Here is a 17,546-nt window from a genome sequence, read left to right on the forward strand (position 1 = left end):
GCTTAATGAGAGAGCTTCGAGTAGAGAGAGCGAGAGAGACGATTCTGCGAGGAGTAGAAGTGGTGGTTTGAATCGAAAGAGTCGAAAATAAGCTTTCGAGGTGGATTGATCAAGCTTCGAGGCGTGTGCGCAGTTCAAGTGGCTGCGCAGCCGGTAATTTTACTTACAGTCCGGCCTCGCTTCGAGAAAAAGCGAGAGAAGGCGCGAAAGCGAGAGAGCGACAAGGGATGCATGTCTGTTCTGCCCGCTTGCGGTTCGTGGATAGCTTACCCCACGGGCCAACTTGGCGCGCTGCTGTGCTCTACAGTCGCTTTACTGTACTCGCGCAGCCAGCCACACAACCCGAAAATCGGAAATCGCGCATTTTGGCCGTGAAGCTGATTCCGCAGAGAGCACAGGGCAGGGCAGGGCAGTAGAAGTGCGGGCGAACAGCTCTCACTTTTTTACGCCCACCGCCCCCAACCTAACCCTGAAGGATCCCCCCATTTTGATGCTTGGGAGGTGTGAGAATTGGCTCCAAAGACACGTATTTCGGAGTGTCGATGTGGCTTCTTCCAGACCAGCGCAACCGATGGTCGGATCGACCTGAACGACACTATATTTCATGTTGAACGAGATTGAAGAGAAGGTTGTGAAGCACTCTGAGTACGTTGCGTCGAGAGCTCTCTTGACAGCCATACGCATCCATGCCACGTTCCTAAGCCCAAGTACGGCGGCAGCTTGGTCGCTGTCATGGTACAACGCCGTCGACAGATCGGCTCGAATCGAAACACCAGACAGTCCTGCGCAGATTGGTGAGATGGTCTTCGCTCGTTCTTTTCGGCGCAGATTATCTCATCTCACCTGCGAGTGAGTCAAAGACGATCGGCGCAGTGACACTTTTGGCTTGTGGAATGAAGATGTTGGAAACTCGCTCGAGAAGATCCTTTTCATCTCGGTGTTGCTTCTTCGGCAGTCAGTCCTGTCTCGACTGACATTTCTGCGCACAGGAAGGCAAAGAAAGCAGGTGCAAAGAGGCTCAGCAGCTGCTGAAGGACATCGGCTGTTCCGGCCTTCAAGTGTTGCCGTGTTCATCTTGGGCGCTGCTCTCTTTCCAATTTCACTCTCGTGGCTGTTTGGCATGTGGAGAAAATCCACGGACAAAAATATGGGCGCAACCCCGAATTAGGAAGAACAGGAGAACAAAAAAAAGGAAAGACCCCCCTCTGCACAGAGAGCGCTATAGCCGAACCGGGTCTGCCTTTCCCAAAGCGAGAGCTGAGTCGACGAATCACGCGGATGTTTGCAAACAGCAAAGAAAGCGGTCGGCCTCGAGCTCCTCTGATCGTCACTGTGCACCACCATCAGCAACTCGCATCGACATCCGCTTTCTCTGTCTCTTACTCGGAAGCTCGTTCTGAGTCGGTGTCAGAAGCGGCGGCAAGGATGGCGTCTACAGCCGGTGGCCTTGCACGGCTGCAGCTGCGTCAATTTGTTCCCAAAGGCGGCATTATTTCGACTCCTTCGTGCTCCTACTCGACCACTGCTGCTGCTGCTGCTGCTTCCGTTGCGTCATCGGCATCTGGAGCAGCTTTTTCGGGCCAACGCGCCATCGAGCGTCGCAAGGTTCGATCCTCACCCAGGTCGGAAATAGGCCGAAGAAAGTTTGGCTCTTCGGCATGCAAATCTAGCTCCTGGCCCGAAGGAGCCGTCGGACAGGCCGAAAGCGACGATCTTCTCACCACTTCAAAGGGAAAAGGAAAAGCAGTGACTTCGATCCCTTTGCCTCCTCGCAGCAAGACGATCGCCGACATTCAAGCACTCAAGCATCGACCGGAAGGAAGCATCCCCATTGTCAGCTTGACTGCGTACGACTTCCCTACGGCGCTCTCCATTCGATCCGCCCACGTCGATATGTGCTTGATTGGTGATTCGCTCGCCAACGTCGCTCTGGGCTATACGTCGACGCAGCCGCTTTCGCTCGACGCCATGATCCATCACTGCCAAGCGGTCAAGCGAGGGCTGGACGCGCCGCTGTTCGCAAGTGCGAACCTGCTCGACGGTTTACAGCTGCCACCGCCGCCGCTCGTAATTGCAGACATGCCATTCGGGGCTACATTTGGCTCCGTCGACTCGGGCGTTGCGGCAGTGGTGAAGTTGATCCAAGAAACGGGCATCGACGGCATCAAGATCGAAGGCTCGTACGAAGTCATCCCGCTCATTCAGCGTCTCACGGACCACGGCATCCCCGTCATGGGCCATTTGGGCCTGCAACCTCAGCGTGTCGGTGCGACGTCGGGCTACCGCGTGCAGGGTAAGACCGCCCAACAGGCCAAAGACATGCTCGACGCCTCGCTGGCCCTCGAACGAGCAGGTTGCTTCAGTATTGTGCTCGAATGTATCCCTTCACGTGTGGGGCAGTATATCAGCTCAAAACTGGCGATCCCCACCATCGGCATTGGCGCAGGCAGCAAAACGGACGGGCAGATCCTCGTCATGAACGATATGATCGGCGACCTGACTGGTGCTGGACACGTGTTGGCTGCTCTCACCGGGAACAGCGAGCAAATGGTGGCAGGAGAAGCACTGTCGCCGCCAGCACCGAGCCCGTTAACCCCGCCCCCGCCCAAGTTTGTACGGAACTTTAGTTTGGCCAGTGGCACGTCGATCGGCGCGCTCAGGATTGCGGCCGTCCAGGCGTACGTTGAAGCTACGAGGCAGGGGGTTTTCCCAGACGATGACAAGGAGGGGTACAAGATCAAGGCAGATGAATGGAGGGCTTTTTTGCAGCTGGTTGGCGAGCAGGCTTAGTGCAGAGGTGGCAAGTACACACACACACACACACACACACACACACACACACACACACACACACAGATCAAAATATGGAAGAAAGAGAGAGAGAGAACGATTGATTTGCGCGCGGTCGAACTGCGTGCGTGCTGTGAGCAGTTGACTGTATTCCATGCGAACGTTCCAAGATGCGCAAGATGATCAGGCGTGTCTTACTGCTTAGACGTCGCACCATTGCGCGAGCCTCCGTGTCGGGTATCGCTGGCCGGTGCTGGGTTGGGCCTCCTCGAATGCGAAGGCGGCACAAAGCTGCGCACCCAATCCTCATCCGTCTGATTCCCGCCGAATTCGATCTCGAACCCGCCCAGCGCCGCATTCGGATCCGCACCCCTCGGCACAAGACCCCTGTTAAGCGAGCTGCCGCCTTTTCCCGAGGAGAGCAGAGGCAGCGTAAAGTGGTGAGGGCCGTTGCCGTCGTGGTCGCTGTCGGAGTCGCTGTGGTTGTGATGATCACGTTGAGCGTCGTTGGTGGTGGAGCTGCTGTTGGGCTGGTGGAGTGCCGGGTGGGTGTTGGTGGAGGAGGAAGAGGTGGAAGGTTGGGTTTGGTGTGTGGGTGGGAGGGAGAGGTCTACTTCCGAGTAGTCTGACTCCGAGTCGTCGTGCTTGGCCGAGTGATCTAGGTCGGTAGGGGTAGACGCTGCAGCAGGCGAGTGTTTGACGCTACTACCAACGCTGACCAGATCGTCCTTCAAGCCAAACTCTACCTCCAACTGCTTCCTCACCCCACTCTTCCACCAGCCTTCCTTCCTCCACTTGCTCCTCTCCTGTTCCGACGCTTGCTTGAACTGGTCCACCCTCACCGCACTCTCCCCCGTCTGCGACAGAACAAACCCAAGCACTGTCTCGAGCGCTGCAATCCTCTGCTCCAATCTCGGTCTCAACCCCTGTGTGGGGCCACGCTTGCGTTCAGGCCGGTCGTAAGTGCATGTTCGCTCAAGTTTTGAGCAGAAGGTGCAGATGGGTTGAAGGCCGTCGCAGCGGTCTTTCTTCAGGAAACATTGGTCGCATGCTCGAGAGACGCGTTTGCGTTTGGTTTTGCGTTCGGATGCTGTTGTTGACGCTGAGGGCGTGGCGGATGTGGATGCATGTGGCTGCGATGTTGGTGGCATGGCGAGTACGGTCTGTATGAACTGGATACAGCGAGGAGAGAAAGCAGCGGGGATGATGTGGTGGAGAGGATCGTCAACCCCACAAAATAGCGCACTTGAAAAGCCCGCTCAAAGCTCGCAACCCGAAATCCGAGCCAATGAAAAAGTCGGTAATTTAAATGTGATTTTTGTGGAAAAAGGTGTCCTTTTTTCTTGCAGTGCTTGTCGGAGAATATACAGTATGTATTTTAATAATCCATTAAGCGGGATGGACAAAGCGTGAAAGCAAGCAGGTAAGCAAGTCGGCCATAATGGGAGAGAATGGTGTTATGGTGATGTCGTGTTCACTGTCGTGAATGGGTTGCCACTCCTCTCTTCTCTTCCATCAACCTATACCTCAACTTCAACGCTTTCATCGGGGGATAGAGAGCAGCATCCATTTTGCCTCCCTTTCTCGCCTCGCCTCTCCATCGGGACCCCCTCCATGTCGTGGTACAAAGACCCCGACCCGCTGCCATCCGGCTACTGGGGCCCCATCACCTCGACCCTTCTCTGGTGTGAAGAAAAGTACCGCTGGAGCTACTACGTCGCCGAGCCCATCAACACCGTCACCAATGCCTTTTTCATCGCTCTCGCCATCTACGGCTACCGCGTATCACGGCGCGAGCACCTCCCCTTGCGCTTCGCCATCTGTCATCTCGGTGTCGCACTCGTCGGGTTCGGATCGGCGTGGTTCCACGGAACTCTAACCTACTCAACTCAGCTACTTGACGAGCTACCCATGATCTACACCAGTGCATTTCTGACCTACTGCGTGTGCGAGACGAGCAAGGGCTACGGAAAGCCAAGGTTCCGCATCCTCCTGCCGCTCGTGTTGACACTTCTGGTCGTGTGGATCACCGTCGTGTATCTGCGGAACGGCAATCCGGTATTCCATCAGGTGGCGTACGCGAGTATCCAGCTTGTCTCCACGCTCAGAGTTGTCTACCTCCTCACCAGCAAGTCCTCCGCCCTCAACACCACCCACCTCGGCAAGGAGCGCAAGAAGGAGATCACACGGCTTTACCTCTATGGAACCGTCATCTTCCTGACCGGCTTCGCGATTTGGAACGTCGACAACGTCTTTTGCTTCCAGCTCAGGCAGGCAAGGAACAAGATCGGCTACCCGTGGGCAGTCTTGTTGGAAGGCCACGGTTGGTGGCACATCTTGACTGGGCATGGTGCGTACTGCTTGATCACTGCAGGTGCTCAACTGGCGACCGGAGAAAAGGAAGACCCGGCCAACTTTAAATTGCAGAAGGGCGTCTTTCCCTTGGTCAAGAGAGTCAAACAGTACAAGCCAGCGGCGTCGGGCAGGAATGGCAAGAAAAAAGCCTAGTAGAGGTGCTCCGACACATATACCGGAACAATTGTCAGGACGTTATTTCAATGCCTATAGATATCGAACGCACAAGCATGCTCAACAGCTCGAAGCGAGTCCAGAATAGTTAGGTGAGAGAAGGAGGGGAGTCAAAAGGCGTTTAGGATTCAAGAAAGCGTGCACGACGAAGAGTATACACGACGAGATGACGAGAGAAAGACTTTTGAAAGGCACAGCAAGGACACCGGCTCGCGATTTAACGGCGACGACGCATAGCCATGGCACGCTTGTGCATGGGCTTGTGGCCTTGGTCCAGGCCACCATCGGGTCCACCGAAGCCGAAGTCTTTGGCAACCGGACCAGTGTGCGCGACGCCAGGGAAGCTACCAGGAGGACCGCCAGCACCGCCAGGGGCACCACCCCAGCCCCCACCGTTTTGGCCCCAGCCGTCGTGGTGACCGGCCCAGTAGTTGTTAGCTCCACCAGGAGCGCCTCCAGGAGGTCCGCCAGGAGGTCCACCCGGGGGTCCACCGGCACCAGCTCCAGGGAAGCCGCCGGCGCCTGGGAATCCACCACCAGCTCCAGGGAAACCGCCAGGACCAGCATCTCCGCCAGCACCAGCACCAGGGCCATCACCCGAACCGGCACCCGAACCAGAACCCGAACCAGAAACAGAACCAGAGCCCGAACCCGAGCCCGAGCCCGAGCCAGAGCCAGAGCCACCAGCACCATTGTCAGGAGGTCCCTTGTCGATCGGCTTTTGTCCGCTAGCGTCGGCATCGGCGGCGGCGTCCTGTCCGCCACCGGCTGAGTGATCATTCGTTTTAGCGCCAGCACCAGAACCCGCACCGGAACCAGCGCCAGAACCAGAACCAGAACCATCCGCTTCATTGCCAGGGCCAGCGCAGTCACCTGAGCCAGTACTAGCGCCAGGTCCGTCAGTGGAACCAGTGCCAGTGCCAGTTCCAGCACTGGGACCAGCACCGGGACCAGCACCGGGACCAGCACCGGGACCAGCACCGGGACCAGCGGTCGTGTCAGTTGCCGCGCCGGTGCCAGTTTCGTCAGTTGAACCAGAGCCAGTGCCGGTGCCAGCGCCGTCACCAGAGGTGTCAGCACCCGATCCAGCGGAACCAGAGCCAGACTTGCCGTTGTCCTTGATGTCGTTAGCAGAGCCACCCTTGATACCGACAGGCTTGCTGCCCCACTTCTTGAACACGTCAACAATGGCAGCGACGGCAGGCTTAGGCTTTCCCTGGGCATCAAAGAGCAGGGGTGCAGCCTCCTTTCCATGGCCCTGGCCCTGTTCCGTCTGGGTGCCGAACCAGGTGTGTGCGTCCGTGAGACCCCACATGGTAGCACCGAAGGCACCGCCTTCGAGGGCTGCCTGGATCACGTTGCCGTACTGCTGCGCCTGCTTTTCCAGGTCGTCCTTGTTGGGAGGCAGGTTGATGGGGATGTCGATCTCGGACAACACGACGGGGATGTCTTCCGAGGTCCAGCGCTTGATCGAGGCGAGCATGTCCGAGTACGTGTTGGTGAGCTGCACGTGGAACTGCAGACCAAATGCGTCGACGGGCACACCTTCGGCCAGCCACTGCTTGATCGTCTTGAAGGCAAAGTCCGACTTGGCATTCTTGGACTCCATGCCGTAGTCGTTGACAATGAGCTTGTAGTTGGGGCACTCCTTCTTGACGAGCTTGAGGATCTGCTTGTAGCCCTCTTCGCCGATGACTTCAAAGTAGCCATTCTTCTTGAAGCCGTTTCCGCTGTCGTCAAAGACCTCATTGAGAACGTCGATGGCCCAGAAGTTGGCCTCCTTCATGATCTTGGGACACATCTTGGTGCTGACAAACTCGGTGATGGTCTTCATCATGGCCTCCTTGCTGAACGACTGCTGCATCATTTTCTGGCTCGTCTCGGCACCCCAGATCACCGTGTGATATTTCCATTTGACGTCAACGCCAGGGTTGGCCTTGGTCACGCCGTTGAGAAGCTCTGTCCAGGAGCTCTCGCTCTCGTAGATATTGACCATCTTCCTGAAATCATTGGATGTATCCATCAGCGCTGGAGAGTAAGTAAACAAAGCCTCAATCTTGATTAACATACCTGAATATAGGTTAGGTTTACTCACAAAGAATTGCCGGGCGTCACCCAAGGCATGTACTTAACGAGAGGAGCGACGAGGGGATCCTTGAGGTCCGGGTTGTCGACAGAAGAGCCAAGGAAAAAGCCGGAGGGGAGGCTCTTCTTCAGCTCAGCACCAGTCATACCCGACACGTCGGTAGACCAATGCTGCTGACCGCCAGCGGATGCAGCGACGAGCTGTGAACCAGGGCCAGCAGGGTGGTTAAGAGGATCAGCACCGTTGTTGCCAAAACCACCTCCACCACCGCCGCCGCCACTGCCACTGCCACCGCCACCGCCAGGAGCAGCGGGATGGTTGAGAGGATCAGCGCCGTTGTTACCGAATCCTTGGCGACGGTCCAGCCGTCTGAAAGAGCTGGAAGAACGGCCCATGGCACCGCCAGCGGTGAGCATGAGCACGAGTGCGAGCTTGGAGCTCACCATCGTTGAAAATGCAAGATGAGGAAAGATAACGGAAGCAAAGGGATGAGAGAAGAGAGATAAACTGTAACCACAGTCGGATGTGAAGGATGGGATAAGGAGACAAAGTCAGACCTACGGATCCGGATCGAGGTATCTTTATAGCTTTTTGGCAAGCCAAGTGTATAGCGTGGTGCCATGCCGCTCGCCATACCCACTACATGAGTGCTGCAAGAAGAAGTGGACCTCGAAGTGGCGCCCGTTGCTGAAGACAAAGACTGAAGCCTGTGCACTTGCAGCAACCTCATTTGTGTTGACGCTGGAGAACATTGAGGATGCTGAAGTTGATCAACGGGGGGCCACTTGCAGGAACTCCCTTGTGGGTGAGATGGTGACCGCGCTTCATCCTATTGGCGTGAGATGGTGCAGCCAGAAGCTTCGAGCAGCCACAGCCCCAAAAGACGAAGCCCACCGTGGTGGTTGATGAAGCTCGGTGTCGCTTGTCAACCGTTGGTGGATCGTCCTGTTCATCGCTTGGAAGCGTGCACCGGGAGCGATCCGTGCCTTTTCTGTCGCTGATGAGGGCTATGCTTCCCCACACAAGCTTGGCAAAAGGCATGGCGGGTACGTTGTCTGCATAGAGAACTGGGACAAGCTCTGGTGACGAGACTCGAGGTAGCCTTCTTTGCGGCAACGATTGTCTTCGGCACGAGATGAAGTGTGGGGTAACTAGACAATGTCGTCGTCTAGGCGATTATCACGTAACGATAAGAAGCTGTTCTTGATGGCGCTGCGTGCATATAACCACGGTTTCCAGGACCCTGACCGGTGACCAGCAACCAAAGGCTTTGCAAGCAGTCGCGGTGACTTGCGCTTGTTATCAGAAAGAATCGCCAAGACGCCGTCTCGCGCAAACAAAAGCTGTTTGAACAAAAGCGCTACGCCGTGATACACACTGGGGCGCGTTGGTGGGTCAAGTGGAGGTGGAGATGAGCGAGGGGCCATCGAGAGACGCTTTCCTCAGCGCACATCGAGCGTACATTGAGTGGCTACGATGCGGTACTTTGCTCTTGCGGGAGTCGGTAAACCCCTTTTACGACATTTCGCGCATAGGGGCGATCAGCTTGAGAGGAGTTGCGAGCGACAACAGCCAGGATGCTCTCCAGACAGAGAAGTGTCGGTGTGTGCCCCTCAAGAAGGTGCAAGATCGACGTTGGCGTCGAGCGTCGTCACACGTCAATCCGTTGGTGGGCACTTGCTCCCGTGCCGACCTCCAGTGTGATGCCATGATTTGAGTTGACCCGAGCTCCACTGCGACTTTGTCCAGAATTGACTGTCTTTTGCGTGCTTGCTTTGCTGCGAGATCCAGTGGGAATGACGTCGTGGCGCGCACGTGGAAAAGGTGAGCCTTCATCAAGCGGCGGACGGCTCCTCCTTCACTCAACACATCCTAAGATGGAGTATTTACTCCAAGACAAGCCAGTTCATATCTCGCACAGCCTCGCTCGTCTTCACACATTTGTGCCAAATCAACTAGTTGTAAACATGACAGCTCACTAGCTTCTGAGCATCCCAGGAAACATCGTCTTCTGTCCACGAGTGCAATCCGACTCTAGATCCAATCCGCCGCTTTTGCTTCCACCTTCCACGCATCCGAATCACGGATGAGCTCCCGCGACTCCTTGGCAGGACGCGAGATTGCCGAGCCTTGGCTGATCCATGACATGACCGCCTTGACCAGCTCATCCGCAAAGCCGAGCTCGTGCAATGCCACCGCGTCCTTCTCCAGACTCGCTAAAACACTCTGAGACTGCAGCGCCACATCCGCCGATCCACCGCCGCCTACCACGTGCTTCTTCAGCACGCTCGCGGCCATGCTCGTGTCCAGCTTGATCAGCGATCCGATCACCTCGGCCATGCCCTGTCGGAAGGCATCCCTGATCTGAACAGGCGAGGCAAACGTGGCATCGATCAGCGCCAGCACCTGGTCCCGGCTCGCTTGGCCCACGTTCTTGGCGGGCGCGTTCGAGAGGACGTGCGAGAGCGCAAGTGCAAATGAGTCGGCCAAGTCAGCTGGGTCGGTCGCACCACCGGCTGCGGCTCCCGCCAGACCTGCAGAAGCAGCTGCGTTAGCACCACTGCTCTCGCCCAGACCAGCACGTGCGCCTTGCACCAGCTCCACGATGACCGGGTCGACACGCGTCTGCAGACCCATCAGGTTGCCGAGCGCCACACCAGCCTTGGTGCGCACCGTGGCGCTCGAAGCGTCCGACACGGCCTTCTGGTATGATCGCTGCAGCTGCGGGTAGAACGGTCGCACCAGCGCCGGTATGCGTCGCACCATCGTATCCAGACTCGTCAGGATGGCAGCCTTGACCGGTGGAGGGTGACGGTCGCCACACAGTCGGATCAGAGGACCGATCATTGACGTGACAAACGGCTTGATCGCCTCCGCGGACGTACGCTCCACAATGTCCGACAGACCCAGAGCACCGTTCTGCCTCTGGTCCGGAGTGCCGTTCATGAGACCGGCAAGGAACACCGGCACAAGCGGCGAAGCGCCCCTTGGTCGACACAGACCCGCCAGCTCGCGATCGGCGGCGCCGGTGTTCTCCAGGCTGCGTCTAAGGGGCACTACCAGTCCCTCCAGCTCGTCCTTGCTCACCGTCTTGAGGCTGGCATCCAGAGCCTCCCATGCGGCATCCACCACAGCCGGCACCGGATCATCAAGCAGCGAAACAAGCTTGCGCAGCCAGTCGACCAGGTAATCCGACACATCCACCGACGCCTTCTTGACTTGGCAGAACACCTTGAAGAACTTGCAGCCCGCCACACGCTGCTGCGGCGACGTGTTGGATCCGGCCCATCCGAGCAGCAGAAGCATGGTTTGGTGCAGTCCGTCGACGTCCGACACCGAGCCAAGCAGAGCCTCGACGGCGGTGTGCAAGTCGGCAAGGATCGTCTCGTCCTTCTCCGTGTCGAGCGCCTTGGAGAGCGCCGTGAGGATGTTGGACAAGCGCCGGTTGAGCGCAGAGCCGGCGACACGCACCAGCACCGCGAGCGCACGTGCGTTGAATGAAGTTATAGGCTGTGCAATCAGCGTCGGCACCAGCACAGGGAATACCACGTCCGCACGAGCACGCATAACCTCACGCAGTGCAGCCAGCGCAGTCTCGGAAGTGCCTCCGCTCGTATCTGAGAGCGCTTCGAGCAGCGTCGGAATGGTCTCGTCGATGGCACGAGGGCCAATGTAGGTTTGCGTAGCATCGAAGGCCTGAGCGGCAGCATGTCGCACTACCTGCGATTCGTCCACGAGCGCATGTCGCACCACAGCGATGATGGCATCCTCGTGGTCCTCGAGCTGCGTCTTGGTCGAGTTGGCCAACACCTCGGTGACAGCATAGCAGACACCGGATCGAGTCTTGGGGTCTTCCGACGAGGCGCCGCGCATGCGCAGGATAGGGATGGTTTCGCGCAAGATCTTTTCGCCAAGCTTCTTGACCAGCTCGCCCAACGTCCTGGCCGCCATCTCTCGGTTCTCGTCGCCATTCGAAGCGAGTGACTTGATAAGGATGTCGAGCATCGTCGGCAGCACCTCTCGAGCCGTGCGCGGCGTGTTGTGCACCAACGCTTTCCACGTGTGGATTGCCGCTTGGCGCACGGGGATGTTGGGGTCCTGTCGCACAATGTAGATCGAAGCGAGGATGCGGTCGCGCCTCTCTTGACCGAGCGCTTCCACGAGCGCACGCTGCACCGAGTTGTTGGCCGCCGACTGCTCCATATTCTCGTCGACGCCTTCGTCCTCCACCTCGTTCTTGCCCGAGATGCCCGAAAGTCGGAAGAGCAGATCGGCGGTAAGCTGCAACGATGACATTCGGATTCGCCACGCCTCGTCGAAGAGTCCCGTCTCGAGATGGGGCAGGAGCAGGTCCACCGCCTTGGACGAGTAATTGGCGATGATCATGCGACCAGCACGCATTGACGCCTCGCGCACCGTTTCGGCTTCGTCGGCGATACCGCTGAGGATGGGAGGAATGATGCGACCCAAGTGAGGCGCAAAGCGATGGCCAAACGTGGCGGGCAGATAGATGAGCAGCGAAATGTGACCTTCTCGAACATAAGGCTTGGGATCCGAGGCGCTGTTAATGATTTCGGGAAGTAGGTTCTCCATGCGCTCCATGCCGAGACCTGCCAGCACTTCGGCGAGACCCTGCGCGGCACCCTGGCGATCAACTCCGGTTGCATCCGAGCGCAGCACGCCCAAGAGCGAGGGGATCAGGTCGACAAAGTGCACTTCTCCGAGACGCTCGACGAGCGTTCCGAGCGCCTTGGCAGCCACGGCACGCGCTTCGGGTACGGGCGAGATAAGCACCAAGCGCACCATCGGGATGAGCTTACCCAGGTACGGCACAAAGTCCTTGGAGTCGGTAAGTCCAGCCAGATTGCCAACAATACGGGCAGCATCCTTTTGGATGGTGGCACTGCGCTCCTTGAGACCACGGTCGATGATGGGGATGACGAGCGCAAGAGATGGTGAGTCGATGTAGTGGACGAAGCTCGTCTCGAGCACGCCCTTGAGCGCTGCGCCTGTCTTGGTGTTCGGATCGATGAGCGCCTTGAGCAGGACGGGGACAAGCTGCTTGATCTCGGGGTTGTTGATGACCTCGCCGAATTGCTTGAGACTCTTGTTGGCTGCGGTGCGTACCTGAGTGTGCGAGTCGGTCAGAACCTCGCTCAATCGCGGGATGACGGTCGGCAGCGAGAGCGAGAGCTGCTTGGGTGCACAGTAGGCCATGGCACCTAGCAGCTCGATTGCACCCTTCTTGGTCCTCCATTGCTTCTCGTCCAGACCGGAGAGCAGCGTGGGGAGAATGATTTTGACGCAATGGCCAGACACGTTTTGCATAATGGCCTTGGCCGCATCCTGCGTCGCCTCACGCACGTCGCTCGAGACATCACCGAACCCAGCAAGCATCTGTGGTAAGATTCCGATGATGTACGGCTCAAACAGCCTCTTGAGCGTCAGGGTCAACGTCTCGTACGCAAACATGACACCCTGTCGGCGCGTTGGGCTCTTGGCATCTTCGAAAGCTTCGGCGAGCTTGTTCATGACGTCAAATTCTTTGATGCTGCCGATACCTCGGCCCATCACCAGACCGGCCAGTCCGTACGCTGCCCCACGTCGGCCTGCATACTTGGCGCCATCGAGCAGCTCGCGGAAAAGCGACTGAAACAGGCGCGGCACGTCTTTGCTGATGGCACGCACCAGCGGCGGCAGACAGTCAGCAACCGCAGACTGCACGAGCTCCGAGGGCGTCTTGAGGGCATCGACGAGACGGTCGACTACCTTGCTAACGCGGGGATCCTTGGGGTCGAGATGGCGAGCTTCTCGACCAAGCAGAATGACAACAGCCTCGGTGATGCCGTCGTCGGCGGTGGATCCTGCTGAGTTGCTGAAGAAGGCTTCAAACATGGCGATCAGCTTGGAGAGATGCTCCTTGCCGTGAAGGTCGATTACGGTGGTGGCAGCCTCGAGCATCTTAGGACGCACCTCCTCGCTGCGGTCTCCGAGCGCTTGGTCGTCGATCATGAACTCGAAGAAGGACGGCACGTCGGAACCTTGGAGGTAAGGTGCTTGGTGACGAAGTGCAACAGCAACAGCTGCTCGCGTCTGCCAAGGATCCTGTCGATTCTTGGTCGACTCGATCACCATGCCGAAACGGTCGTACTCGGGCGCGAGCACCTTGTTCCTTTTCTTGTACAGCTGGCAAAGCTTAGTGACAACAGTGGTTACCTGCTCTGGGTGCTGTTCGGTGGCAGCAGCCAGCGCTCGAGCCGAGCTGTCGCGGGCGTAGATGTTCTTGTGCTCAAGTAGTGCGATGAGCGGATCGGCAAAGGACTCGGGCACATCGAGACCGTTCTCCTCCCACGCCTTTTCGGCGAGTCGTGCGTTTTCCTCGTCCTCGTCATGGCAGGCAAGCCAGAGCTCAACAGGGAAGTCGAGGTCGGTGAGGTCGAGCGGCTGAATTGCCTGAAGACAGCCATTGCGGACGTAGACTTCGTCGACCATGGTGTTGGAGAGCAGCTTTTGGATCTCGGCGGGGAGCGCCGTCGTTCTGAGCGCTTCACCAATGTCACGCAGCGCCGAGACGGCATCCTTGGAGATCTGGGTGTGCTTGGCGACGATGGTGACAAGGCTGTCTATGAAGGACGCGCGAGGATAGCGCATGTCCTCGCAAGCGGAGCCATGGAAGTCGATAAAATCGAGCGAGAGCTGGATCTGCTCGAGCACCGAATCGGTGTCCTCAGGATCAACGCCGAAGCCGCCGGCACGTACGATGCGCACTATGAGTGGGTCGATGAATGCGACGGTGCCAGCATCCAGAGGCGATTGTTCGGACAAGGAGCGCAGGCGGTAGAGAATTCGAAGGACGAGCTCGTTGATGGGCTCGGCTCTGAAATCCTCCTGGACGAGCTGCTCGTCGATAGATCGCAGCAAGGCGACGCCGACAAACATGGCATACGCCTCCAAGCGGATGGAGCAACAGCTGGAGAGGGCCCAGAAGGCATCTTTGGCCTCCTTTTCGAAGAGAAAGCGGGCCTGAGAGATCTCGAACGTCTCGAGGACAAAGCCGACGAGCGTCTGCATGTAGCCTTCGATCTCCTCGGTGCGCGCGCCAACGATACTGGAGACGAAGCGAAGCAAACGCACGTATCTGGGACGGATTTCGTCGACCTTGGCGCGTGCCTGCGCCTCGATCTTGGACTGAGTGTCGACGGCCGCCTTCTGCTCCTTGGTGAGCGTCTTGTTCTGTGCCGCCTTCTTCTTGGCGAGGTCGGCACGGAGCTCTGCCTCCCACTGCTCCATCTTTGCATTCTTGTTGTTCTTGTCGATCGCATCTTCCTTGTTGTTCGAGAGAACGTCGACGTACAATGTGCCTGGCTCCGTACGCCACATGCCAAGATCGTCGTGTGTGAGCGCCCGAAGATCGTCAAACGGAGCATCCGTCTCGATTTGCGAGACGAGCTCAGCCATGACAGAGTCGGGTGCCAAGCGCACGAGCGTGGTGAGGGCGGCAAAGCCTGCTTCGCGCATGCTTGCATCGTCGATGGCAGCGCGCACAACCGAGATGAGGTCCTGTTGCTTCGAGGTGATCAAGTCGATGGGAAGGATCTTGGCCTTGAAGGTAAGGTCCATGAAGCAGGAGGTGCCGCGGTCGAGCAGATCAGCGTGATGGGAGAGGACGAGCGTATCGATGAGAGCTTTTTGCCTGGCTTCGCGATCGAGGTCTTCGGAGAAGGTGGACGCAGAGGACAAGAGACGGCGCAGATCGCGTGCACGAGTCTCGGCAGAGGGTTTTGCATCTTCAGAATCCGCAGAGGCGGCCGCCGCAGTAGCACTGGCAGCACTGGAGGTTGCCGATGTGGAAGCACCGTTGGGCTTTGAAGCCGAAGCGGCGGCAGATGAAGTGGCAGTCACTTGAGGCTGTTGGATGAAGGCGGAGATGCCGGACGTGATGATGTCATGGGTGAGGAGAGGCTGGACTTGAGCAAGTTGCTGGACCAAGGCAAGCACCGAGCGCTTCGAGTCGCGCCCTGTAGCGTGGAAGAGGACGTGGATGAGCGCCAGGGCAACCTGAATCTGTACAGCCTTGTCGGTAGCCAAGGTGTTGGCGCGGCGAGCGATGATAGCTTGCAAGGCACGCGAGAGCCAGATTTCCTCCTCCGGTGCGGCAATTTTGCGGAAGACCTTGTCGGCGAGGAGGAAGGATGGCTTGGGGTTGACCACGAGGATGGACTCCAAGGCGGCGTTTTGGCGCATGACAGCGTCGATCTTGTCGGAGCCGAGAGTAGCAAGTCGGCCTTCTAGAACTGCAGCGGCGATGTAGCCTTCGAGGGGGCCACCAGGCGCGGTGAGCGGATTGGTGGAAGCATTCTTGAGATTCGCCTCAAAGCCGGGGAGGAGCGACTCTGCAAAGGCACGAGTGGCGGATGTGGCTGCCTGTGTGTCTGCCATGGACCAGAAGAGATCGCCGACAGCCAAGCAGACGGCTTTCCTAATAGGCACCTTGGAGTTTTGCATCTCCTTGGCGAGGGCTGTGGAGACCGATGCAGCCGGCGCAGTGTCGGCGTGAGCGAGCAGCCATTGAAGGTGGTGGGCGATGCAAGAGACGGCAGCATGCATGGAAGCCTCCTGGGCCTCCTTTGCGAGGAGCGAGGCGACGAGTTCGACGACGGCGGAGCTCTTTGAGGCTTGCCCGGGCGCAAGAGAGGAGAGCATGAGATAGATGGATGTTCTGGCCTCTGGAGTAGCTGCCTTTCCACCCTTGAGGATGGCGAGGAGCTCGTCGACAACGGTAGCTTTGGCAGCATCGTCGTCGCGAATGCGGGTGGAAAGAGCGGAGAAAAAGTCGGCGGCTTTGGTCCTGGTAGCAGCATTGGATGATCGAGAGGCGGAGATGACAGGGGTGAGTAAGGTCTTGGCATGCGGGGCAACATCGACGTTGACAACGGTGAAGAGCCTTGTCGCAATAGGGAGGGCCACCTCGGGCGAACGAAGGAGCATCTTTTCGAGCTGCGGTCGCAATGTGGAAGTCAAGTCCTGCTCCGAGACTTGCTCTGCAATGAAGTCGTCGAAAGCACGCAGCGAGTGTGGAGAAACAGGTGTCTTGGAAGCTACAAGATGAGTGCTGTAGAAGGCGAGAATCTCTTTCTTGGCTTGATGGACGTAACCACGACCAACACCGTCTGGCGCACCTTTGACCTGTTCGGATCCTGCACGCAGCCTGACGCAGACTCCCACCGCCTCGCCAAGGAGTGCCGCGGAGCGCAGGGCAGTCGCTGGAGTAGCAGCAGCACACAGTGTGTGGATGAGCTGAGGGAGGAACGCGTGTGCGTTGCGCAAGGTGCGGCGAGTGAGCGTGATGGCGTTCTTCCGGACACTGTCGCGACCCGTTGAGTCGGCAAGGAGAGCATCGTAGGTGGTTGCAAGGAGATGCACGAGCGGTTCCCATGTGGACGATGGTTGCGATTTGGGCTCTTGAGCGCACAGTGTCGAGTAGAGGGCGCAGACGTAGGCATGAAGCGCTGTGATGGTGGGAAGCGAAGTGGTGGAGGAACCAGTGGCCGAAGGTTTGCAGATGCGGTCTGCCTCCCTCTTGAGCCACGCGAGGGCATGTTTGGCAACGGGCGGGTCCGAGTCTGATGGAGCTGTCGCTTGGTCTACAGAGATGAGCTTGGAAAAGACGCTTAGAGAAGCGAGTCGGGATTCGCGGTCAACGTATTTAGAGTAGGTTCGGAGTAGGATGGTGAGAAGCTCTGCTCTCTGTACAGGCTGGAGCTCTTGAAGCTCAGCCGCTTTGGCAGCATGCCGTTGCAGGAATTGGATGCGCTGACGAGTGCTGGTAGAGTTGAGATGGAGCTGAGCAGCCTGTGCGAATGCAGACCAGTCGACGAGAGGGTCGATGTGACCGAGTTCATCGTCGCCCGAGACGCTCATCTTTGCAGGAGCGAGGTCGTCGTCCGAGTCGTAAGGATCCTGGTGCGGTTCTGAGGACGCGCGCTGTATCCAGTTTTTGAGGTCGCGCTTTTTGGCTAGCATGCGACGCAGGGTTTTGGCGGCAGCTAGAGTAGATGGAAGAGGGAGCAATCAATAGAAGTGAAGTGCTGCCATGCGAAGACAGAGAGAGGGAGCGCAGCCTGGAAGAATGGCTGCACAG

The 17,546-nt window shown here is 58.0% G+C and overlaps 5 protein-coding genes across 5 annotated transcripts; 2 read left to right on the forward strand and 3 right to left on the reverse strand.

Annotated features, from left to right (window-relative positions):
• Window positions 1–1,425: 1,425 nt before the first annotated feature.
• EX895_002372 (uncharacterized protein) lies at window positions 1,426–2,790 on the forward strand (the record flags this gene model as incomplete). The annotated part of the gene is made up of 1 exon (XM_029882971.1): window positions 1,426–2,790. The coding sequence occupies one exon, from the start codon at window positions 1,426–1,428 to the stop codon at window positions 2,788–2,790; it is 1,365 nt and encodes a 454-aa protein (XP_029740726.1).
• Window positions 2,791–2,984: 194 nt separating this feature from the next.
• EX895_002373 (uncharacterized protein) lies at window positions 2,985–3,941 on the reverse strand (the record flags this gene model as incomplete). Its single annotated transcript, XM_029882972.1, has 1 exon — window positions 2,985–3,941. One exon carries the CDS (start codon window positions 3,939–3,941, stop codon window positions 2,985–2,987), a length of 957 nt encoding a protein of 318 aa, XP_029740727.1.
• A 463-nt stretch (window positions 3,942–4,404) lies between these two features.
• On the forward strand, window positions 4,405–5,298 carry EX895_002374 (uncharacterized protein; the record flags this gene model as incomplete). The annotated part of the gene is made up of 1 exon (XM_029882973.1): window positions 4,405–5,298. The coding sequence occupies one exon, from the start codon at window positions 4,405–4,407 to the stop codon at window positions 5,296–5,298; it is 894 nt and encodes a 297-aa protein (XP_029740728.1).
• Window positions 5,299–5,536: 238 nt separating this feature from the next.
• EX895_002375 (uncharacterized protein) lies at window positions 5,537–7,851 on the reverse strand (the record flags this gene model as incomplete). The annotated part of the gene is made up of 2 exons (XM_029882974.1): window positions 5,537–7,319; window positions 7,415–7,851. The coding sequence occupies 2 exons, from the start codon at window positions 7,849–7,851 to the stop codon at window positions 5,537–5,539; spliced, it is 2,220 nt and encodes a 739-aa protein (XP_029740729.1).
• A 1,588-nt stretch (window positions 7,852–9,439) lies between these two features.
• EX895_002376 (uncharacterized protein) lies at window positions 9,440–17,428 on the reverse strand (the record flags this gene model as incomplete). The annotated part of the gene is made up of 1 exon (XM_029882975.1): window positions 9,440–17,428. The coding sequence occupies one exon, from the start codon at window positions 17,426–17,428 to the stop codon at window positions 9,440–9,442; it is 7,989 nt and encodes a 2,662-aa protein (XP_029740730.1).
• Between the last annotated feature and the right edge of the window lie 118 nt (window positions 17,429–17,546).

The sequence above is a fragment of the Sporisorium graminicola genome, chromosome SGRAM_14 (assembly GCF_005498985.1).
Source record: "Sporisorium graminicola strain CBS 10092 chromosome SGRAM_14, whole genome shotgun sequence".
Taxonomy (NCBI): Eukaryota; Fungi; Basidiomycota; class Ustilaginomycetes; order Ustilaginales; family Ustilaginaceae; genus Sporisorium; species Sporisorium graminicola.